At 35.8% G+C, this 25,293-nt stretch overlaps 1 protein-coding gene across 2 annotated transcripts in view; it reads left to right on the forward strand.

Annotated features, from left to right (window-relative positions):
* UGGT2 (UDP-glucose glycoprotein glucosyltransferase 2) overlaps positions 1-25,293 on the forward strand; it is an 84,239-nt gene that overhangs the window by 6,346 nt on the left and 52,600 nt on the right. For both annotated transcript variants that reach the window (XM_082047807.1, XM_082047808.1), the window contains exons 3-11: positions 1,842-1,972; positions 3,109-3,221; positions 4,563-4,737; positions 6,969-7,065; positions 8,123-8,204; positions 10,801-10,901; positions 13,989-14,088; positions 18,832-18,892; positions 24,074-24,165. In XM_082047807.1, the coding sequence (XP_081903933.1) occupies positions 1,842-1,972; positions 3,109-3,221; positions 4,563-4,737; positions 6,969-7,065; positions 8,123-8,204; positions 10,801-10,901; positions 13,989-14,088; positions 18,832-18,892; positions 24,074-24,165 (952 nt within the window). The remainder of the gene's footprint in view (positions 1-1,841; positions 1,973-3,108; positions 3,222-4,562; positions 4,738-6,968; positions 7,066-8,122; positions 8,205-10,800; positions 10,902-13,988; positions 14,089-18,831; positions 18,893-24,073; positions 24,166-25,293) is intronic.

Here is a 25,293-nt window from a genome sequence, read left to right on the forward strand (position 1 = left end):
CTCATTTGAGTTCTGCCAGGGCTTATCTGTAGGTTTAGAGAACATAGAAGAGATAGGGTTTTCATCCATTGAATTTAATGTTAGGCAGTAATAATCATAAAAAAATTATGGGAAAGCTGCTTTCTGGAAATGCAGATAATACCTTTTTTTTGATCTTAGATTTTCTTTTTCTAGTGAATTACAGCAAACTCAGCCTTTCTAAATAATGAGTTTTAAGAAGGAGGACAAGGCAGAAAGAAGATCCTGGAGGCTTTAAGAACAAAAAAAAAAGTTTGGGGTTGTAAAGAGGAAAGTGAGAGGATAGGAAATGCTTAGTTATAGAAACTGTGTACACACCTGCTGGGAGCAATTAATGGATATTTCCAAAACTATGGCCTGCAGGGCTACTGTATGTGGTCAGATGGTTTGCTGGAGCATAGAGCCCATGGTAAGGGAATGGCATTTTGATCGTGCATTCATCATTTGGTAGGAGCACTTCTGAGATCTACTGCAGCTGAGGCAGGTAAAATCTGGTGGGTTAAATCATGCGAGATGATCTTCATACTCTGTAAAAATTTGCTGCCACTTTGGACCCCTAAAGAGGTTTCCTACTGGGACAATCATTCTACTTTCACACAAGAGCACTTTCAAAATAAGGTGTTGACCTAAGAATGCAGATAAATTCAAGCAGGACAGCTAGAATGGTTCCTCCCTGCAACTCACTTTCCCTTTGCTGCAAACTGTCACCATTATAGGAGAGTATTGGAATTATGTGTGAAAAAGATCTTGAATCACTGTAGTTTTCAGTTAGTATCTATCAATGTAAGTAAAATACATGCTCACTACATAGATTTGTGGGGTGGGAGGGGGCATATGTTGGCAATTCTGGGCTGCTTCATGCGCGTTGCAGCTGTTCCTCTTGTGGAAGAGCAACCTCTGGAACAGGGATGGTGCACCACGCTTGCTATGGTCACAGCTTCTGTTCTCTGACTATAATTTGTTTGTGTTCAAGATTATTGTCTGTTACAATGTATAAAGCCTGATTTAAAATTTTGTTGAGCATTATCCTTTAAACAGATACAGGTCTTTTTCACAACTTGATAGAACAGTATTACAACCTCTTTCTAATTAGTCATCTTTGCCACACAGTCCAAAGACAGCATGAGAACATTCACTTCAATATGCCCCTAGAAGAAGGAATGAGTGTTAATTATTTCCAATCAATTTTCTTTATGATTGCTTCTGCCATTCCTAGACACCATTCACCTTCCTCCTTAATTGGAGTCCTTATTTTGGCCCTGAGATAGCAAGATATGCAGGGAAGGGGGAAGCCACTTGAAATGGTGTGTCTGTTCTCACGCTCTTGTATATCACATATCTTTAAGGCAGAAATAGAATATGTGAGAGTAGCACAAAGAATGTCACATTTAGAAAATTTTTATTTATATAAGTTGCATGGTCAAAGTGTTCCAAGACTAAATGTGAGGAAATTGTAAAATGGAACTGATTGAAAGTAAGTAACCTTCAAAATTTGCATTACAAGACTAGCATAAGCTTTACAAATAGAAATAAATTAGTAAACTCTTTTCAAGACTTTCCCTATGGGTCTACAGAGAGACATTATTGTCTTGAGTGGATTTTTATATTGCTGAAAATGATTTAGATGTTAGCTAGTGCTATTATGCTCACTTGTGTTTATGTTGCGGATTAGGCCTTTAGAGCTGATAGTAAACAGTTGTCAGTGGACAACATTCAAGACTTTTGAACTGCTGTTACGTAGTACAGGTAGGTATGCCACATCATTTTTGGCTAACTACTAACTACTAAGTTTGTTATTTTGTTTTGTTTTTTTTCTTCAACAGATTCAGAGCATTCCTATTACAATTTAATCTTGAAGAAAGCAGGACAATTTTTATCCAATTTGCAAATCAATCTATTGAAGTTTGCACTTTCTATACGAGCATATTCTCCAACTGTTCAGACGTTTCAGCAGGTGACTATATTATCTGACACATTTGGTACATTATTTTATGTGGTATTTTGACTTCAGAGTCAAGAATGTTCATTATTACAGTTCAGTAAGTATATGCTGGCATTATTTGCCATCAAACATAATCCATTTATATAGATGGTGCTTTCTAAGCTGGTTATGCTGACAGGAACAAATACTCATGCTTAATTGTATGGATAGCATTATTTTCAGGATAGAATTTTTGGAATTGTTAATTTTTAAAACCTAGGTTGTGGGTTATTTTTTGCATTGCTTTAAATAATCCTATGGGAATTCAGACGTTGGCACAGTATGAAATTTCCTGTAGCTTCAAGCCATATATATTTCTTATTTAGTGGACTTCTTATGTCTCTCTTTATTTTAGTATTTGAAAAGTTGAAAACATAGAATAGTCAAATAACTGCTTTGTTAATTTCAAAGTGGGAGGACACAAATTCACTGTGCCTCTAGCCTAAAACTGCTCCTCCTCCTTTCCATAATGCCACCTTCAAGATAAAGTGAGAAATCTGTGTTTCTGAAAGGTAATAAGCTGTAATAAAGTTAGGGTTTTTGCAAGTGTTCTCTGGAGGAATATCACTGTCTCAGACTCGTATTTTCATTTTTATCGTTCAGCTTGTGCATCCAGAGACATTGACAGGCAGTCATGAGTTTGCTGTTGTACATGGGAATAGCTGAATAGAGTTTAAAAACAAATAAGGTGGTGGGGTGGGAAGGAGAGAGAACAAAAATGTGATGTTAATTGTTTGGGATTTATTGGTTAGCAGTCAAATCTTTGCACATTAACATGATTGCTGACAGCAACTAAAACTTCTTAAAAACGTCAGAGTACAGGCTGTGATTTCAGCTTCTGGAGGAGATTTCTGATCCCTGTCTTTCTAGAACACAAATAGACTTGCATTTTCTGGAGTGCGTTTCATAGTCTACATCTCACAGAGGTTATAAGGTCTTAATCTTCAAATATTTTCCATTACCTTTTTTCACATGTACCCGGTTTTGAATGGGCTTAATTAGAAACACAACTCAATGGCAGCTGTTGAGTTATTTTAATCAAAGGGATGTGAGTTTCAGTTGAAGTGCAATCAAAGAATTCTTGTTGAGTATAATTGTTGAAATATTAGATTGCAGCTGATGAACCTCCACCAGAAGGCTGCAGTGCATTTGTGGTTATCCATGAGAAGCACACCTGTAAGACTAATGAAATAAAAAAGCTGCTGAAGAAGGCTACTAAGAGGTAAATGTAATGATCTACTTTAAGAGGAAAAGATAGGTTACTAAAAGAAAAATGTATTATGGTATGTAGACTCGTAGTACTTTGAAATTTTATGTTCTACTTACTTGATAATGCCAAGCCCATAAATCCCTGTTTACTGGATACTTAAAGACATACCCGTTTAAAGTATATGTTGTTTTAGAAGAGTTACTTTTGGGTTTGAAATATTTTAAACACTTACCTTTATGAGAATTCATCAATTATGAATCAAAGTAGGAATTTAAAATAAAATCATAGAGCTTTTCTCCTCTAACCACATGGATAATTTTGTATTTCTTCTCTTTTTTTTGTAACCTAAATATGACCACCCCATACAATGTGCTTTCTGTACACACTTACCACCTAATGCGTCCGAGACAATACTTATGCTGACAGACGTTTCCATGTAGTCAGTGCTGCTGCATTTGAGGTTTTCTGGATGTTAAGGGCTTGGCACGGGAGTGGAAGAGGAGTCTTCCTTTGCTGGCATAACCTTTCCTCACCTTGTGCGAGACTTTGCACCTGCCAAGCCTTCCTGCAGGCTTTGTCCTGTGGAAACTAGCGTCAGTCCAGAGTGAATTCGGACTGTGAAGTAAAATATGTAAAACCTATCAAAATAACAAATAACAGCAAAATAATGGAAGTGAAATATTTAATCTCTATTAAAAAATATATTTTGTATTTTTTCAAGACTTGTATGTAACCTTGTTTGTTTGTTTTCTGCAATGGTCAAAGTCACTGTAATAGTCATTAGTGTCTATACCCTCAACCACTTGATGGAGATATGTAGAGTTGAAAGGTGATTTAGTAGGGCATATTTCTTGGATTTTTCTTTCTATCAAATAAAAACTGGAAAATCACAAGACCTGAAAAGCTATGCGTATAACCCCAGTTACTTTCCATGTGTGTTAGCAGCTTCCTCAAGCTTCACTGAATATCCCTGTGTCACTCACTGATTGCACTGCACATCTCTAGTAGATGTAATGCATCATTTAAATTAAAAGCCTCAAGTTGTAACTGGTTGCACAAAATCTAGAAGTGCTATCCTTTTCATTTGCTCTCTATGTTGTGATTTGACAAAATATGTTAAATGTATTTATAGCTGATGCTGCTTTTTCAGTTTCTTAGACTTTATTTGCAATTTTGGTGTTCTAAGTTCATTTGTGAGCAATCATTATTATTTCATCATGATTTTAACATGGCTTTTATACTTTTAGCATATAAGCCCTTACTAATTTTTTTAATTTTGAAGTAGAAAAGCTGCCACTGTTTTCATTTCTTTTCTGCATATGTAATATCACAATTCTTTCTTTTTAAAACCAGACCCAGGCCATATCTTTTTAAGGGAGATCATAAATTCCCAACTCTCAAAGAGGATGTCCCCGTGGTTATTCTTTATGCAGAAATGGGTACAAAAGACTTTGTCAAATTCCACAAGATTTTATCTGAGAAGGCGCAAAAGGAGGAAATTGTTTATGTTCTCCGGCATTATGTTCAGGTATGCAATTCAAATTAACATTGATTCAGTAAACTGCTACTATTCCGTCTTTATTTTGCTTACTTTTTGATAAAACATGTTTTCTACATTTATTTTTGCATTTGCCTAAATCATGTGTGATATATATTCTAATTTTAAAACTCTCTGGGTTAAGTGATTCCCAGTGAAGCTGGGAAAGCATGATAATATTATCTAATCCTGCATGCAAGCACTGTTTGCATCACTGATTAATCTTGAAATATCACTTTTTTTGGTTATACATCTGGGTTTTGTACATTGTACAAAGACCTTGGGTGAATCTTGGGGCCGCAGACTGAACATAATAATAACAAGAATTAGAAAAATGAGAAATAACATAGAAAATCAAGTTGAAAAAGAATTCATTATAATTTTATATGTTCTCAGTATAATCTTATATGTTCGTTGTAATACAGCAGCTTGGGCTATCACAGTCAACATCACTGACCAGGTTTTCAATGCTTGCGTTCCACAGTGTCAGTATTTTAACCATGTTTCTGAATGCTTTTTTTAACTTACTCTTCTCCCTGAAACAAAACAAGACAAGTGCCAGTACATGGAACTATATTGTTGCCATGTTTGGTTGTTGGAAGGTTTTGGTAATTATATTCAAAGTATAGCTCTTAAATAGTGTGTCTAATACAAGAATAATCTCATGGGGTGAGAGGTTGCTATGTTTTGTGTAGACCAGGCATTTCAGGGAGATGAGTCTGTAGTTTGCAGATGACTTTGAGTTGTTTGCTCACAGTAATGAAATAGAGAACTTGAGGAAACCAGTCTTAAATTCTAAGCTCTGTGGGGTATAGTTTTTACTGAACTTTATTTTAAGCACTTTTATTTCTATTAAATACCTACAGTCTCCTTGCTCTGACTGGCTTATGCACCATGGTTCCCCAAAATGCCTGTTGTCTTCCTTAGAATCACAGAATGTCCTGAGTGGGAAGGGACCCACAAGGATCATTGAGTCCAACTCCTGTCCCTGCACAGGACAACCCCACAGTTCACACCATGTGTCTGAGGGCTTGTCCAGTCTCTTCTTGAACACTGTCAGGCTTGGGGCCGTGACACCTCCCTGGGGAGCCTGTTCCAGTGCTGCACCACCCTCTGGGGGCAGAACCTTTTCCTCATGTCCAACCTAAACCTCCCTTGGCACATCTTCCTACCATTCCCTTTGGTCCTTCGTGCACTTTTTCTCTCTTCAGACTGCTCTTCCCTTTTCTTTCTTCCTCGCAACCTCCATTTTTATTCTTTGGTTCCCACTGAGACAGATTCTCCCTCGTTTTTTATGCTAAATGCCAGAAGAGGGAGCATTGAGAGCAGAAGAGGTACCATCTTTCTGCTGTCATTTTTTGTGCCAGTATCACCAAGACTGCTTAGAGGGTGCAGCTCTCTCTCCACATTGAGATTTGCTTAGCGGACTAACAGAGAAAACTCCCAGCTCTGCTGGGATTTTAGTTGTGGGCTTGAGGATTCTTGATGCAGAATGATTCTTAGAAATTACAAGCTAAGGCTTTCAAGAAATTGCTGCTGTGCATATGCAGATTGCATTTTGGTAAGGGGATTGTTGTACATTTTGCGCAAATTAGGGAACTTTTTCAAAAATAAGTATGCTCTGAATAATTACGCTGTTGAATATGAAACTTCCACTCCAAAGTTAGAAAGAGTTGTTTGTTTTTAATAAGTGGCAATGTGTTTTCTGCAGTGATAGGTTAATACATTTTCTTAACCCTTCTTGCAGAAGGTGATTAACTCTTTTGTCAAAGCTTCTTTCAGTCTGAAGAGAGAGAGGGAGTTTCCTCCTAACATGCTGAAAGTCTGGCAAAATTACAAAGAAATTAATAACAGTTTAAAAGGTGAATTGTACGGCACCAGTAATCATATAGGGTGCTACCAGTTCTGCCTGTTCTAATCCTCCTTCTAATGTTATGTGAACAGACCATGATTTTGACACAGCCTTTCTGTGGTTTGCAGGAGATGGAGTCCTTACTTTTTGTTACACACCTTCTCAATAGACTGTCAATATGCCTTGCATGGCTCTTGTAATTTGTTTGGTGTAGTATTTTGTACTTGGAATCATAAACTGAAAGGTGCATTTAAGTTACGGTTGTCATAACACTTTAAAGCTACAGTATTAGATATTGTTATTCTCCTATAACTACAATTTTTTAAAGTTGTTTTTGTTGTTGTTCTGTTAAAATAATATCATCAAACAGAAACCAAGTTCCAGAAAAATGTATTTATCTGGATATGGTGTAGAACTTGCAATAAAGAGCACAGAATATAAAGCAGTGGATGACACGCAGGTTAAAGGTATGTGGGTTTATTTATTTATTTATTATATCTTACCGGAGATACTATTGAAATATGTTACAATCTTCAGTTATGAAGTCACTAAAGTTTTGAAGGTTATTTCTTTTTACAGAAGGAAGTCTCAGGCTTTTGGAACTAACACATGAAAATCTATGCAAGCTTTTGTAAACAGCTGTACTTAGAATAGTTCATTACCTAACCTCTGATTGTTGTTTTCTGTAGCTCTTCAAAACGTAACCCATTCTTCTTCCTCTCAATAAGGGAGATTGTTTAACCTTTGTTCTTCAATTACATTATGTTTGTTGGCATCTCTAATATGCTAATTACTATACTATCTGCATATTAGAGTTTCAGGTGTGAGGCTTTTTTCTGAATTTACATAGAAATACTTTCACAGTCTTCTGTAGGAAAGATGTGCTGTATCATAGAATTTGATACCAGTGTTATGTTACTGTGTGTTGAAATAAGACATTTACCACAGAAAGTGGTAGCTCTAGCGTTCTGACATGGAAAAATTACTTTGCGAGCACATTTACACGATATAAAGAAAGTTAACTCTCTTTAGTAAGACTAAGGTAATTTCACTAAGGCCTTCAACTTAAGACTAAGGACTTTGAGTCATGTCAAAAACAGTTAATTTTTTTTAAGGGAAAGAAACTGTTAGCTGAAAATTCAAGCGCTTTAAAGTTATCACGCTTTTCAAGCATGAATTTGGGAGTAGTTTGTTGATAAGAGTTATACCTTACCACTTAATCAAACTGAGAAATGTCTATTTTGGAAGGTGAACTATTTAACCCTATCAATTTCATTTATATAAAAAATGTAGCTGTTCAATTAATTATATTTAAAAAATAATTTGGATGTATCTGAGTTCTCTAAAGTGATTCATTCTGATGCCAAAATATGAATGCATATGTAGTATAAATCTAATTTAAATTACATCTGGGAACTACAACTTTCTGATTGTATGTTTCTGTTAACTGTTTTATCATTCATAAGAACATAATACATCATTAACTTTCTTGGTTCATATTGTCTACATATGCTGTATGTTCAGGAGCAAATGACACAAAAGAAGAGGCAAATGAGGAGGAGGAGGAGGAAGGTGATGTCCAAGGATTTCTCTTTGGCAAATTAAAGTGAGTTGATATAATTAAACTTCTGCATTTGTTTCTTGAACTTGAACAAAAAAAAAAAAAAAAAAAAAAAAACACAGAAGAAGTGAGATTTATGTTGGAAATTACTTTATTTGCCACTGGCTAAAATTCTGGTTAGTTTTTTTGTATACATCTTGTGAAGGTAGGGACACGACACTTGTTTATTCTGTTAATTTCAATTTATTGCTTTTAGTTTTCTAATTCTCTTAGAATGTATACAGTAAACTGTTTTTAAAGTAAAAAATTCCCTCTGGACAAGTCACAAAAACTTAGAACCCCACGTTTTCATGTTTGCATCTGCAGTAAATTGTTGCTGCTACTCCAGATCAGTAGAATCAAAATGTTGGTTTTCTGCATGCAAATAGTAGCACAACAAAACCAAACCCATGTGTTGTAGCTACATAAGATGTTTTTAAGATGGAGAGTTGTTCATTTCTTAGAGTTAAGGAGTGTTATTTATTGGAAGATATGCTTACTATATGTCTTCTTATTTTGGAGTTCATCAATTTGTGTTCTCTTCTAGAGGGAACTCTTTTCTCTCCAAATTGCAATCTGTTAGGTGAAACTGGATGCTACCCTGTTGAGGCTTCCTTCCAGTCCACCATTAATGGATCAATTTTGTGGGTGCAGTCACCAAAAGTGCTTCCTTTTTCCTATAAAAGGTCCATGTAATGAATCATAAATCCTATTTTTTCTTCAACAAGAAACTCAGGAATGTGGGCCTTCGCTAGTATCATTCTCTCTCTTATTATGTAAAGCGAAAAGTAAACTGGTTTGTAGATATTCTCACCAACTTGTAAGTCTTCTCAGAGTTCAGAGCTAGTAATGCGGTCTAAATTCTTGAGAGCCCATCTGCTTTCTGCCTTTAAAAATTAAGCACATAAAGACAGAAATGCACCTACACCTACAGGCTTCCTTGTTTCTCTTATATATTAGAGACCTTCCACAGCAAGTAATATCAAATGTTTGTCATATCTTTATCTGAGATTTTTTTTCTTCTTCAATTGTGCTAGGTTTAGCTGTGCTGAGGTTCTTGATGTTGCACTGTGACTAATTTGCAAAGCTGTCGGATTGTCGGATAATTACTCAGACTTTTTGACATTGTTTTTAGAGTAATATTTTTTATTCTCCGTTTCATGCTGGGGGTGAAAGAGATGTTTCAGTAATCTGTAAATTGTCCCTCAGTTATAGCTATGTCAAAGGTCATACTTTTCTCAGCTGTGAAATAGTTATGAATCTAAGCAGAAGATATAAAATCTTAGAAATGCAACTGTTTGCATGTGCAAATTGATGTAATTAAATTCCACATCATGCTACATATCCAGAGAATAGTAGCTTTTTTCAGTTGGCTTTATGTGTATTTGCTTTTGTGCATACATTGACCATAGTGTGAGCAAGAGAAATGAGGGACCAAACATTAATAATAGATCTTGGTCGTGGCTTGTGGTGAGGTTTTATTTGTCAGTTGTTTTTCATTCACAGAAGAACTGAAGGTGTGAACAACAACAAAATACATATCATCAAGGTAAATTTGCAAATAAGGCAGTAAGCCCAGTAATTAAAGAGCTCAAAACTAGTTAAGAGTTTGCTACTTCATAGAGGGATTTCTAAGAGCATGAGCTGTTTGTTGTTTCAAGGTCTATATTACAAGTAAGTAAAAAGGAATTTTCTGTCTTTGTTTCCTTTTTCAGCTAAGTACACTTTGTTTGAGGAACCTGGACTGTATTTTAATTCCAGATCAACAAGTCTTCATCAGTGATATTTTACTTTTTCTATAAAGCACAACAGTTAATATCATACAACAGCTAAAAGATGAGGAGTGAGGGATTCCTTGCAAAACTTCTAAAATAAAACATGAAATATTACAGAACCTGAAGTCTTAATGCATTATATGTCTGGTTTTTAGCTACCTTTTGCTTGTTGTTCAGTACTTCTAGTAGAAGAAGCTTTAGAAATCTGATGGAGATTGAGTTCAAGGGTGTCTTGTACGAGGCTGAAGTCTCTGCCCTCAGAACTTCCTTGCCCAGTTATGTGTTTGAAAAAAAAGCCAAGTATTTGGGCACCATGCTGTTTATCGGGTCTGACTAGTGAGTTGTGTGCTTGAAAGCTTGATTTTGTCAGTGATGTTTATTTATAAAATATGTTCTCACCAATGCCTTGCCTATATCTTTTGCAGGTAATATAACAAAATCTGTGTACAGTTACAGTTAATCTGTTGTACGGTTAAGATACAGTTAGGTATACATTACACTATAGTAAACTAACTATAGTTACCCATAATGTGTGTAAATACTATTTAATCTTTGAGTTCATATATTCGTTCAAACTTTGTGACAGGGTTTGAGACAGATCACTACAAACCAATTTAACTCCTCCTTGTAATTAACTGGATTTAGTCCTCAGCAATCACCTCTTCTCACCACAAATCCTCCTTTTTGTGTCGAGAATGAATTAAAATTTTAATTCTTTTTTGTCACCTTAAAGATACAATGTTAGCTGTGGGCAATACTGTGAATGAAAGCAGACGTTGATGGATGTAATTGATTTTGCCTTTTTTTGAGAAAATGTTTTATCATAGACAGATGCATCCTGATCTGAAAAATAATCTGAAAGAGTTTAAAAAACATCTAATTGAAACTACTAACAACATGGAACCACTGAAGGTTTGGGAGCTACAGGGTATGTATTGCATTTTTCTGAATTAACATAGTAGTCTCCTTAATTTTCCTTTGTTATGTTGATGTATCAAAATTATGATAAAAGTTTGTTTTAAAAAGAGACATAGGGTTTCATAAAAAGGCAGTATTATGTCAAATATTTTAAAATAACGTGTTGGTATCTTGTCCTAGTGTTATATGCTAGAAATTAAAGGAACATTGAAGTAATTTTATAAGATGAAGAATCGTAACTAACTTTACTGATTTTAAAGAGAGAACTTGTGTTGCCTGGTTTTCTGCCTGGTGTGTTATCCTGAATGTTAAGTTTAGTTTCAAATTTTTTTGAGGGATCAGGCAAAAAGTACCATTTTGATATGACTATTGAATCAGGACAAAATACAGGTTAAGACAGTTTGTTTTCTTTAATTTAAAATTTTTAACTTTTATCAGTACTGCAGTTCACATGAATACATTTTTTTAATATAACATCAAATGGAAGAACATGCTTTTAAAAGCTGTGGGAAAGGAGAACAAATATATGGAAGCTGTTTTTTGAACAGCTTCTGTGGTGATGATCTGCAGGACATTCTATAGCTTGAAGGGAATTATAAGTCACTCTAAAATAGGTCCCTAAAATGTCATGACACTTAAATTTAGGCAACTGAATTTTACTTGTTAAATTCTTCAGTTTTAGACGACAAGCAGCTCAAAACTGATCTGTATACCAGTGCAATGAAAGAGTCCGAGCAATCATCTGAACTTCAGTTTCTTTTTGAGACGCTGACTGTTACGGAGCTTGCTGGCAGAATCCAGTCTGAAACTGGCTGAGATAATTGTCATTCACTTGCAGCCTTTTATCAGTGAACTCCCCTTCAGCTGCAGAATTTATCTTGGTCCAAAATTTTAAACCAAAACCCATCACATTTCAGCTCTCCCAATAAATCTACCATGCAAATAAAAAGAAAATTCTCACCTAGTTAAATTTTTTTTTATGTGATTTCAATACCATTCTGTAGATGTTCAAGCAGAAGCAACTGTGAAGCTTTTGATCCTTTTAGTGTCTACCTTCAAAAGTTGGTGTAAAATCTCTGTTTAGTGGTGGTCTTTTCTGTAGTGTCATGGCTATATAGATAAAAATGACATGTGTGCTGCTCCCCAACAACCAGCTCATACAACGCTGAGGACAGTTAAATGCTGGGATGCTGTTTGTTCAGTGCCAGGAAAACAGGGACTGGCTTGTGATAAGTATGTTCAGGGCCTTTTTGGGCAGCAGGTTGTCAGAGCATACAAAATGGTGCAGTGGTTTTGATACTCCTGACATGAGTGGGTGTTTTCTCTGGTACATTCTTAATGAATTATTGGCTCAGCTACTCTCTTATTTCCTTTCATTGGCTTCCAAGTAAAAAATTAACTAAATTTAACCAAAACTCCTTCGGCTATATGGCATACTTCTATTTATAAATGACCCTAAACACCATTCAAGGGTTGTTTTTCAGTAGCCTTTATGTTTTAGGTAAGCAATTAGGTTTACTGTTCATAGTGAAAAATGATGCATAGAGCACCAACATATTGGTATTCCCTTTAATAACTCATTCTTTTATCTATGTGAACAGTCTCTTGATCTCTAGTGCTTCATTAGCTTTCAAAGCATACTTTGAGATCTGCTTTAAGCTCAGGATCATCTTTTCCCCAAGGTGCCCTACTCTGCTCTCTCAGCTGTGTTAGGGGACTGCAGGGGGAGGTCTGTAAGTGACAGTCACTGATCAGAGATAACCAAGAAGGTAAAAAAGATATGTCAGTTTTGCTTGGTGGGATTTGAATATTTGTACTCTGATATAAAATGGGAATTATTTACAATTTATGAAGGATTTTAAGTGTATGTCCTAAGTGCACGGCAGGTGAGCCATCACCACCTGTAGTAATGGCAGCAATTAGGTTTTGCTTCACCTGATCACAGCTTGTGTGGCTGCTGAAAGGGATCTGAAACATTCTTTTTGAGGACAGTGATCTCTTTATACATTTTTTTTTTAATTATTAATAAATACTAAGTTAACACACTACCTCTCAGACTCATCTGTTTTCTAGCCAAAGTGTATCATATCAGGCTAAGCTAGGAATGTGTGCTATTTGCTTTTCTTCGGCTCTTTTTTAATAAAAATTCCTGATTGCTTTGAAGTTCTGCTTGGCAGCATCCTCTATGACTTTCTGCCCAGCGCTTTTTACTACATGTGACATCAACTTTCCTCCAAGTGAATAACCCAAGGCCCTCAGTTTCTGTTCATATATCTTAACTAGCAGATTATGAGGAAAAAGCATCATTGCCCTGCAGTAGTTAGGCAGACTGTATCCAAAGTACATGGAAGCCCCTGGTATGTTATTGCCTTACCCTATTGGTACCAAAATTGGATTTCCTCCAGTCTCATGTGCCAAGATATGTCATAGCAAAGTTAAGCACCAGGGGAGACTGACTGAATTCTATCCACGAATTATGAACTTTTCCAGTATAAAAAAATTGACTTCATTCTGAGAAAAAGCATAGAGAGGAAAATTTAAAAATTGTGCTGGACACTTAGGAGAACTGAAATTTGGCAGTAGATTGGCCTTTCTTTCATGAGTCATCATTTATATCCCTGTGAAATTGCTGCTCCTCTTGAAAATTGTGCACCTCACAATGCTCAATACAGCCTTCTACATTGAACATGTCTGTTCTCTGAAAATCTTATTACGTCCTGGGGCTGGAAAAATCTTATTCTTTACTGCAGTTACAGTTGTCTGTAGGTTGGTGTGTATCTAGGTTTGAGCATGATACCGTCATAGTATCACCTGATGAATTGTCTGGTGTTTTTCAGTGTATTTTTGTAAACTCAGAAATCACATGTACAGTGTGCACACTCAGGATGGATGAGCACAATTCTGTAGGAAAGCCTGAATTTGGTATTTCCAACTTTTAAGTGCCTGTCTTTTCATTCTTAATGATCTCATTTCATAATCTTTTATAATGTATACTTGAAACGCAAAAGAACTGTTAATGGTGAGAGGGTGTATGTGGAACAGTATTGATTGAGAATGATATTTCTCGTGATTTTGTTTTGTTTTGTTTTTTCCCTAGATCTTAGTTTTCAAGCAGCTGCTCGAATTCTATCTGCCCCTGTTTATGATGCCTTAAAGGTAATGAAAGACATAGCTCAGAACTTCCCAATAAGAGCCAGGTATGATACTTTAAGCTTGCTTTTCAAATACTGTTTTTAATGTTCGTGTTTGAATGTAATGACAGTAATATAGATTTATATCCAAATCCTGCAGTCAGGTGTTTATTTTGCAGCTTTCTGGGTGGATCCCGAGTAATTTCACTGAGCAAAAATAACTCCTGGGAGAGCTCATGATCAGACTTAGTTAAATGTTTCCTCTCTGATGCAGGAGATATCATGAAGGCATCCTGCTCCTTCAGGCACTTACTCCTAGTCCTCTGGGCTGCTTCTAGAATTGTATTTTCAAGGGTGCAAAATTCTGTTGAAGTTATATCAGATCTGCTTGCAGTAGGAAGAGGCAAAATTTTATTAGTTTTGTATGGGATCCACCCACATTAGTTTAAAGCACAACATTGCTGGAAAGATGGGGCCCTGGCTACTGTATGTTGGTGTTCTTACTGGGGAAGGTCTATCTCCCATGACAGATTGCTTAACAAAAGATCAAGGTAAATATTAAATAAATGAATAACATTTTCCTCTGTACTGATATTAAATACTTTTTCTTCTTGCAAGCCAGTTTTATTGTAGTTGAGAAATGCTTTTCTTTATATTTAAGAAGTTATTTGTGTAATCCTATCAGCAGTATTTGCTTGAATTACTGAATTAAATATGATGCTAAATAGAGTTATTAACTCAGTGTGTTTTTACATTTTACAGCTCTTGTTTAATTACCACATAATGTTTCATTGTCGTCTCTGGTATTCTGTTAGAGAAAATCTACACTGTAATGGAAAAACTACCTTTGTAAGACCTTGTTTCAAGGATGAAAAATAACCTTCAAAATGCCTGAAACATAATTATTATGAAATAGTAAGGTACAAGTTTACATTTAGATTAGCAATCAGAAAATGCAGCTTTTCATTAGAAGGTAGTGGAAATGTACATAACATTGAACTGCAAGGCCAGTTCTGTTCTTTAAAGGACAGGGGAAAACGTCAGTTTGAAGTACTCTAGGTGACATTTAAATAATTGATTTTAAAAGTCATTAAAATTGTTACATTCCACTCCAACTCCTGCCGTGTATTTGAGGCATTAGAGCACAATTTACCTACTTCTCAAACATTTTATTTTTATGGATAAAAGTATAAGAAGACTTTAGAATTATTCAAAGGGGCACTGCAGTTCCTGTCCGGTATAATTTATACTAATATGCTAATCTAGCATGTTGTTTTTAATATGAGATTACAAACATTTAAATTATTTAAAGTTTGTAGCTCTGCATTGACAACAAACTTAAATCAAGGGGCATTGTGTATAAACAGTGCATAAAACATGTTTTCTTAATAATCTAATCACAGCCTGCTGAGTAAAAAATACTAGTTTGGAAAAAACGCACACAACAAACTAGAATAAATAGGAAATGAAAACATATTGCTTAAGCAGTTTAGATGGGTAACTGATCATTATAACAGTAGTGGTTTAAAGTAGTTTAAATTTCACGCAGTTTAGATATGGAAAACATTTTTTAGTTATGGGTTTGGGTTTGAAAAGGCTGTATAAATATTTTAGAACTGTTGTTATGAAAATAAAAAATAAATATTATATGTTCCTTAAAAATTGAAAGGTTCTTTAGACCAAAAAAAAAATATACCATTCCTCTGGAAGTTTCTTTCACTTTCCATCGTATAACCTGCATTTTTGTGTCTCTAGTTCCAGCTGAAAAGGTTAGTCTGAGGTAGATTGTATCAAATGTCAGCAGATGTAGACAGTGTAAGAACTGATATATGTCATAGCGACATTTTGATAATTCATTTCCTGGGCTATTTTTCACCTTTTATATGGTGTATGTGTGTCATATATATCTGTTATTTAAGAATATAATAAGAGGAATTCTAATACTGTGTTTGTTGCTATCCATTCATCATTCATGAATGTTAACGTTATGAACATGTGTAAGTTTCCTTTTCTCCCCGGTTTGCAGTAATATATAGCTACATGTTCTTCCAGATTAGAGGAAAGATGCATAAAATTATGTGTTAGAATATATTACATCCTTAAGGTCATACAAGAACATTCCTGCACCATGTAGAATGATAATTAGTGTCTATTTGCTTTCACTTAATCCAGTAAGGTGTTTCTGTTTGGTGAGTCCCTAGCACGGAGTATTTATTATATGAAAACAATGCCTAAAACTTTGAAGTTTTGAACAAATAGAACAAATGACTGAGCTCTAAATGAACCAATGTCTTTCACAGGTACTTTTACACTTGTTACCTGAAATTCTTAGTGTCCCTCTCAACAATTGGCCATCACACTTTCTCCTTAAAATCTTTCTAGAATCCTGCATGGTCAACTGCCATGCATAGATAAGGTGCTCATTAACGATTCTTTAATGTGTTACTTTCATATTACCAAAAAAAGCTGTCAGTAAGACTTACCTTTTGCTCATAGGTATTTTACTTACTTGGTAACATTGGGCCAGCTTTGTCTTCTCCGTTCCACCTTTTTATTGTTTTCCCATTATTCTTTTATCTTTCTGCCCTACTACTCTAAGCTATTTGGAAAGTTTCAGGTTGTTCTTTTTATCTGTGCAGTTTTTATCGTCTGTGTATAGAGAATGAAGCACTGACTCTGAGAGTTGCAGGCCGTACTTCTATTTATGTAGTGTTTAGCAAGATAAAAAGCAGAGGGTTTTTGCCCTAACATTTTGATTTCAGGACTCTCTACAACTTTTGATATGAAGTCAAAATAATAGTTGTGTTAGTACTGCCATGCATTGAATTTCCACCTTTCTATGGAGTCCTTCTGTTAAGTAGGTGTTTTGCTTGTTGGCTAAGTAAATTCTCAGTGGTAATTCCCATCAGTTATAGATGTTCTTTTAATAGAAAAAATTCTGTACTTTTCCTGAATGAAATCTGGTGCTGGTGGAAAGTCCCGTCAAGCAGCATCCTACAGAGATTCCTGACCTGCTAGTGTTTTTTCCTAATCCTTCTCTATTTTTCCAAATTTGTCTTCAGATATTCTTCTCTTTCTACTTACAGTTTTTGTTTTGGGGGTTGTGGTGGTTGGTTTGTTTGTTTGTTTTTAATCCTACTCGGCAGTGTTTCTTTTTCAATATAAATGTTTATAGTTTCTTGCTCTCTGTTCTACAGTTTTTATTTCAGAACTTGTGAACGCACAAATTAGTAGAGTATAAGATACGTTTACTCAGTATCAAACACACTTAATACATTCTTCATGTACCTAGAGAGTACAGAGAGTACCTAGAGCAGTAAGATTATAAAAGCTTTTTGAGAAAGAGTTCAGATTAGTTGAATAATAAGCAAGTTATTATGCTCATCCTCCAGTGACTACTGATAATAGTATATCTGAGCTATATTGACTGTTTTTAGTGCTGTCTTTGACATCACAGTTTGAGTTACACCTTTCTCATTTTGAGCCAAGGAAAGCCTAGCGAGTATGGGTTGATATAAATACAGCTCCTTCTTGGTCCTCTGTTGCCCTTTCATCATGTGGTCTGGAAGGGATTCATAGTGACAAAAATAATCTGCCAGAGTATTTAGAGGGGGTGAAAGCAAAAAGGGTATTTAGCCATGATTAATTGTATAATATTTTTAAACAAAGCTTGGAAATAATTTTGTTTGCATTTAACAAGTAGTCTCCTTGATTGCCTGGAAAGCTTTGATATTTGATTAAACTGATTTTACGTCTTATTTCGGACATACTGTGAAAAACATAGAATTTACTAGTAAGATCTATTCTAAATCAGTTGGGGCCGGGGTGGAGGTGCAGATTTATATTATTAAATAGCTGCTTTATTTTCCACAAGTATTGAAGTTGGCTCAGTAGGGTCACTCTGCATTTTGTTTAGGTAACTTTCTGGTTTGAGATTATTCCAGGTTTTCTTAAAGCCCTATACAGATTAGCTCAAACATGTACAATCATGTTTTGAAAAAAAATATTTATTTAGGCAACTAGAGTATTTATTTTGGCATCCATTGGGAGAATCAGATTTAGGTTAATATGGTATAGGGTTTCTTAAAACATGGAGACATTAGTTTGCCTCTGTAACTATTTTACGATAAGCCTAGTAATTATGAACCTCACATACAATATGTTGTGGCAGAGGAAGTTAAAATAGTCTTCCATGATGTTATTGAAAGGTGAAAAAAACACATAAATGGATTGTCTTCTAGAGGTGGAATGAGTAAGGAAACTAAAACTAAAATACTTAACATTTTCAAGGGTCTCAATCTGTGAATCTCTTTACTAATCTCAGCTAATTTTAAAGTGGTCGGTCTTCGTAACTTTTTCTTACCTTTGTCCGAAACACTAAGTTATATCCTTGGCTGCCTTTGCTGTAATGTTGAGTAGCATGGACTTAGTAACATTAACTTAAAATATACAAATATAGCATTTATTTAGGTAATAATTTAGATGATTAAACAACTTTTTTTAATACTATACATGCTATTTTGCAGAAACAAAAAAGAAAAACAACAGGAAAGGTTGAGAGTGGTAAAAAGTATGCTGATAATATTGCTTCAGCAAAACCTAGCATAAATTTGAAATCTGGGTGTACTAGACTTAGAACAAAGTATTTGTTTTGAAAATAAAATACTTACGACACTGCATTACTCTTCTTTTTAAGTCTTAATTACAGCATTCTTCTAGTACAGTGCATTTTATATGGTATTAAAAGAACATTATTTAATGCATTTTAAAAAATACAGTGGTTGAGTGATACCAGTTTTATTTTTACAGATCATTGACCAGAGTGCCTGTAGACAAGAAAATGCGAAGTGAAATAGAAGAAAATCAGAAGGTTTGTTTTTACTTTTTCAAGTGGACATTTGAGTTACTATCATATTACTGCTTTTGGAGATTCTTACTAGTGTAGCAACTTCCACATGGTTTTTATCACAGAAAAAGAGCTCATTACTCTAAACATCTTTTACTAAATAAATAACAATGAAATTAGCAATTCAAATTTTTCACTTTCTGCTGGTTTTGGTACTTTTTCCTTCCCCTCTCTCATTTTACAGAATTAGGCAAGGACAAACAATTTTTACAGGGTGTTATGCTCAGTCATAAAGTGTGTGCTGTGAAAGCAAAATGGGTATCAGTTGATTTTTCTAGCACTTTGGTGTTGAATCTGGGTCTGCTGCTTATATTATGGTCAGCACAGGTGAGCTTTGAGCTTTCTACATTCTCAGAAAGGCACATGCAACTATTCCACAAAGCATTTCAAACATCACCTGAGGTAGATGGTGGATATATTTTCATCCTTGATGCACTGAATCTTTTGGGTATTACGCGAGTAGTCATTGTTCAGGTGTTTTTTGACTGACCTGAGATGTTTATAAGATGCCCCTTAGCGTTTGCAGAGTTTGTGACATCTGTCTCAATTTTTTCGTTCTCGGTTCAGCATTTAAATATTTTCTTTCAAGTTGAGTGTTAAAAGCATGGTGGCTAACAATTGATTTTAGGACTGCTCACATGAAATGACATCCATAGCACTGTCCTTAATCTCAATCTTCAGAACATATATTTTCGTATGGTGTTAAGACTGACCAACCGCCATAGTAAAAGGGATTTATTTCTTTCTTACTTCTGCAACATTTCTATCTATCATTTTGCTTTTTATGCATTCAGGCCTTTTCCTCCTGCCTTGCCAAGACTAGGATCTCCAGGGAAATGCCTTTCCAGTTTCTTTCACCTTCCAAAACAGCAAAAGCAAACCATGTCCCTGTTGTGTTGATGCAGTCTTCTTATCAAGACCTTGTCATCTCTCCAGCACACAAACTAACATAAAGCTGAGTATTTCATGCCCAAACAGTGGCAGACTCAAGTGTCACATCCTTGTAAACAGTTATGCAAACAATTGTGTAGGGCTTTTTTTTTTGTCTGTAGGTGATTGCATGTGGGACTGGTATATTGAGAATACATTTTGTATATCCAGCAGTTCACCTTCTTGAGCCCTTTGGCTTTCCTGTGTGCAGGGTGCATGTTTGATTCTTGAGTTTTCACAAAGATCTTAGAGGGAGCTCAACATTATGCAGACCTCTTGCTTCTTGCCCTAGTGAGAAGTGCCATAACTTTTGCTCAATGGAGCAAATCAGCATCTGCACCCCCATACATTGCTTTCTGTATACATCTGAGACACACATTTTCCTATATCTCTTTGTTGTTAGTGTTATAGTCAGGGTAAAGCAAAACAAAGCCCCGATGATCGTAGTTTCTGTGGAGTATGAGTGGTGGTATCAGGACTTCCCATGTTTCTTGATGAAGTCTTTGCAATGTCTTTCTCAAATCTCAGCTCTGTTAACACAAAAAGCAAAAGCAACTGCTAAATCAGTAACAACTCCTCCATCCCAAAATGAAACAAGAAAAAAAGTAAGGGTATACAAGGAATTAAAATGGCTATTGTGACTAAGTGTCAGGATTAGTAACTAACCTTTGGTTTGAAATTAAGATGTCTGCATTTACACACCTTTATACGGTATCTAAACTCCTGTTATGACAATGAAGATGCAGTCAGTGGGCATCAAAAACAGTTTAGCTCACTCAGTGGTTGTTTTGTGGGGCATGGCTGAGTTGCCTAAGCCTGGACTTCTGATGTCATTTGAGATGCCACAGGCTATCCAGGATGGCCACTCAGCTCTGGCAGATGTGTCCACTGGGGCATCTGTTCCCTTCTGTCTGACTCATACTTTTCAGTCTAAGATGCCTTATCCTGAAACAAATTACATTGGATATCGATGTGGTGGGTTGGATGAATCGCTCCTGTGATTCCATGACTGTATTATATACATTAACTATAACAGGATCTTAGGCACCTATCGGACTAAGCTTAAATTTCATACTGCATCTCCTGCCTGAGGCTACAGCCTTTAAACAGCTAAAAGCTAAAATCTGTTGAATAAAGGTAGAGAAGCTTCCTGAACACTGCTGCTGGAGCACAATAAATTGGCATGTACGTTCTTGAACCGCAGCGCATCCATCTAGCAGCAGGAGCGGTGTGACCTCATGCTGTGCGTAACTGGATGATTCCCTCTCCGGATAATGAAAGTCAAATAGGAAATGCAATGGGAGGAAATAAAGGTATTAAAAGTTGAAAGACGTCTGATGGTTTAGATGTAATGAATTGATACCTAACTAAGAAATAGACAACTGCTATAGATAAAAGAAAAAGTAAAATCTCATTAAACACAACTCACAACTTCCAGTGCAATAATTCGCTGACAGTTTAGCAAGAAAATACTCTGAGTATTATCAGTGTTAAATTCTAGTCTAGGATGCGTAACCACTCCTTCCATCAAAGTCGAGGTAAATGGATGCTCTTCAGAGCAACGAAATGCCTGGCATCAGCATCAGCCTATCATCAGGCTCAGCTCTGATTCAGCTTTTTAGACTCCCATTTCAATATCCAGTGACTGATAATTTTGTCATTGTCCTTGCATCCATGTTAGTTAGTATGAGGATCTTTATGACTAGGGCTTATAGGAATGACCAGTAGTGGTGAGAGATCTCTCATCCTAAGTGCTGATTTCAGTGCTTTTGGGAGAGGGCCTGTTCCAGCTGATCTCACAAGATCTGCACAAGAGCCCCTGAAGGATGCTGGTAAGATTTCTTGTGACTGTAATCCTCTTACATTAGTGTTCGCTCCCAGAGTCCAGTGGCATTTGGGGTGATTTTTCTGCGGTCACAGTACTCCGTGGCACAACACTGGAATTAAAACTGTCATCAGAAGTGGATTTGCTAACTACAGAAAAACTTCAGTGCTTCTCTGGCTGGGGGTAGAGGAGTCTCATCCCTGTGCACCTGGCTGTTTTCTTGTGTCCCTTCTGCCTATTTTGCTTGTGTCTCAGGATCAAACTGTGTAGGTAAAATTATCAGAAATTCCACCTGCTGCAAGGGCACTTGGCGTTGTCAGATGGCTGTGAAGTCTGGCTGCTTAGAAGGGGTATGTAGAGTGAGACCTGTATGAATCTGTGGTAGGAAAAATGTAAATGTCAGACTGCTATTTTTTGTTTTAATGGTTGCATGAGGTTTAACAAAGATAAAGATGAAGTCCTGCACTTGGCCCAGAGTAATCCAAAGCAGCAGTTAATTATAAAGATGTGTCCTTCCTCTTCAGTACTGAGTTTTGGAACATACCAAAAAACCATTTCTGTAATTTAGATGAGTATAAGATTAGGAACAAAGTGAGTTTTATAAATTAGAAAAGTAATTAAATTACCTCTTTTTTGTTGTTGTTGTTCTTTTTCCTTATCCAACTGTAGGAAACTTACTGCTATGCATTTATGCTCCTTATTTTTGACAGGCCCACTGACATCCATTTTTTCGATGCCCACTAAAGTTTTCGTAACTAACAATTTTTTTTAAAAGGCTTTCTGGTTATTTTCTAGCATTAGTGGGATGCAGTTTCCCCCTAGATCCACCACAGTCTTCGCATTGTATCTGAGTTTGCATATATATGTGTTTAGATACGTTATATAATAACAAGCATAAGTAATTGTTACTCTTTTGTAAATCTACATACAAAAAAAAAAAATCAATGAAAGCACCGCAAAGTTCAGTTTACACCATTAGAATAAATTAGATTCACCAATTTCAAAAGCTGTTTCTCAAGGTCAAGGACAGGTTTTATAAAAATTCTCTTAGGCTCAGGCTTATCACAGCTGCATTTTTCCTTCATGGAGTGCCCTCCCTTTCAAACACTGATATTAGGTGCTGTTATGTGTATCCATTGTGCTTTGGGTTGTGAAATGTTTATATATACTGAGGAATATGGTACCTTTTCAATGAATTATGAGTAATATACCGATCTCGTGGATTACAAGGAACTTCAAGTGCACTGTTGTCTCATTTGTGGGGCTGCGCTTGTAATGACACAAACCAGTTAGCTTTAAGTTTCCTTGTGTTTAACTGTGAAAGTAACCACACTACATAAAAGGAATAATAGAACTTTAAATGTCCCATGTTTTTTTCTCGTTTGTTCAGTGACAGGCTCATAAGTGGAGTAATGTATACAGCCCAAGTTGCTTGCTCCAAGTGTGCTTTTGTTCACACTTACTTTGTTCAGCAAGTGGGAGCTAAATGGAAAAAAAATATATCTTTCTGAGCTTGCTTTTTTTCTGCCTGTTTTTGGTGCTTTCCATTCCTCTGTTGGGAATTAAGACAGATCTGGAAATCTGACTGCTCCTCATGGGGTGAGTTGGAATAAACCGCTGCTGTTGCTCCTGTTACTTGTCTTGCTGCAGACACTGTAGATTGAACAGCGTGGTGCCTCACAGCTCTCTGGAATAAAATGATAAGGCATAACTTACTCCCTAAGTACCCTTGCTCTTGTATTTGTTTATTGTGGATTATTTTTTTCTGCTTTGCAAAACTATGGATTTGCTGTCCTTTTCTGGTGTGTGTTTGGGTTTTTTTTTTTCCAAGGCCTCTTTGGTAGATGAGATTGAGTGTTTCTAGTCTGTGTTTCCTATCTCCCCCTAACAATTGCGACCACGCATTTTTGCAATTGTAAAGATTTTAAGTTGTTGAGAAGCCAGTTTGAAGTGGAGGTCCAAAGGACACATGTAGAGTCTTCCTCTGATCTCAGTTTGGAAGTGAATAGATACGTACAAGGAATGTGCTGAGGGTAATTTTTCAAAAAGTTATGAGGTGTATTTCTGTGTTTGTGCATATTTTCATTTTCTGTTGGCAGACAGTGCGAATGTGTTCTTGTGTATGCCTTGTACGGGTAGGGACCTTGTAGGTTGTTTTGGAGGGGATTATCAGCTTTTTGCATTTTGTTTAAGTATTGAAAACGTGTTAAATAGCACTCATGTAAGTATGCTGTCAATATTTTTACCAACTCAAGTGAAAGAAGAAATTAGGTGGAAGAGCTATGTGTCTGTTGTGTAGAATTACTTAAAGTTTCATCTATTTATTTATGTGTATACGTGTGAGTGTTGACATATACCTAAGTAAGTTAGCAGTACTTCTTGTTTTTAAGCATTTTCACGAAATACTTGGAATCCAACCTGGAGAAGCACGTTTATTTATCAATGGCCTTCATATTGACCTGGATTTTCATGATCCATTTAGGTAAGGTGGTATATTTTATTGGAAAATTATAGAATTATGAACTGTACTGCAAGAGTTGTGCTCATGCTGATAAATAATCTCACCTGTTGTGTTTTGGGGGCCAGGAAGTGCTCTAATAAAGGGAATACTGTTTTACAGTGGGTTTATTTTTAATATGAGCATTGTATAAGTAGTTGACAACGGTATTTTCTCTTCTAATACATTTTATAACTTGCTTATAATTTAATAACTCACCACATTAAATTAATTTTGAAACAGAAGGAATCCAACATGTATGTATAAAAAGGTGGGGAAAGCACTTAAAAATGTAATTTAAATGCTTTCACATCCCTATTTCTTAATTGAAAAAAAAAATTGCAGGCGTTGTATTTAGATACACAACACCTTGGGTTATTTTCAGCATGCTTGTGAGTCTGTGTGTGGCCACCTTTTATAAGAAGTTCTGTTAATAGAGAACTGATCTACTTTTTGGTATAAGAAATGTTTTTCCAATTTGTGTAATTATAGTATAATTATTTGGGGTGTGACTTGCCTCTTCTATGCAAGCACTCATAAACTGTAGACAGTTTCTCTTGCATTCTTCTGTATGTTGTCAACAGCAGGACAGGCATGACGCCTTATAAATCATCCTTGGTGACCTGAAAACTGACAGTAAATCTACTGATGCTAAGGCTGAGGGTTTTTTTCATTTGTCAAAGTCTACAATTTCTTATTTCCTATTTTTTAACTCAAAATGTCTTCTTTTTTCCTTCATGGAGATTCTTAAGCTGTCTTGGTTTTAGCATTTATACTTGCAATTTTTACTTATTTTTTTTTTTCTCAGCCAGAGTTTTGAGATGGAGTCGCTTGCATCTTTTTTGATACTGGTGCAAAAATAGCGCTTTTTAGTGCTAGTGCTAGGTTTAATTTCAATAGAATTTAAAATAAACTTTTCAGAATAGGGAACTCAAAATGAAGCAAGACAGAAGTAAAGGTGTTCAGAAAATCTTGCCTGTTGTGTTCTACCAGGTTTTTCAGTTTTCATTTTGAATTTTCAGGTTGCAACAAATATTAGAGAGTCCTGCTGGGTCTCCTGGGAAAATGCTTTCTGTTAGAAGAACAGCATTGTGTTTCCTCCATGCTGTTTTC

This window comes from Streptopelia decaocto (assembly GCF_964273445.1).
Source record: "Streptopelia decaocto genome assembly, chromosome: 1".
Taxonomy (NCBI): domain Eukaryota; kingdom Metazoa; phylum Chordata; class Aves; order Columbiformes; family Columbidae; genus Streptopelia; species Streptopelia decaocto.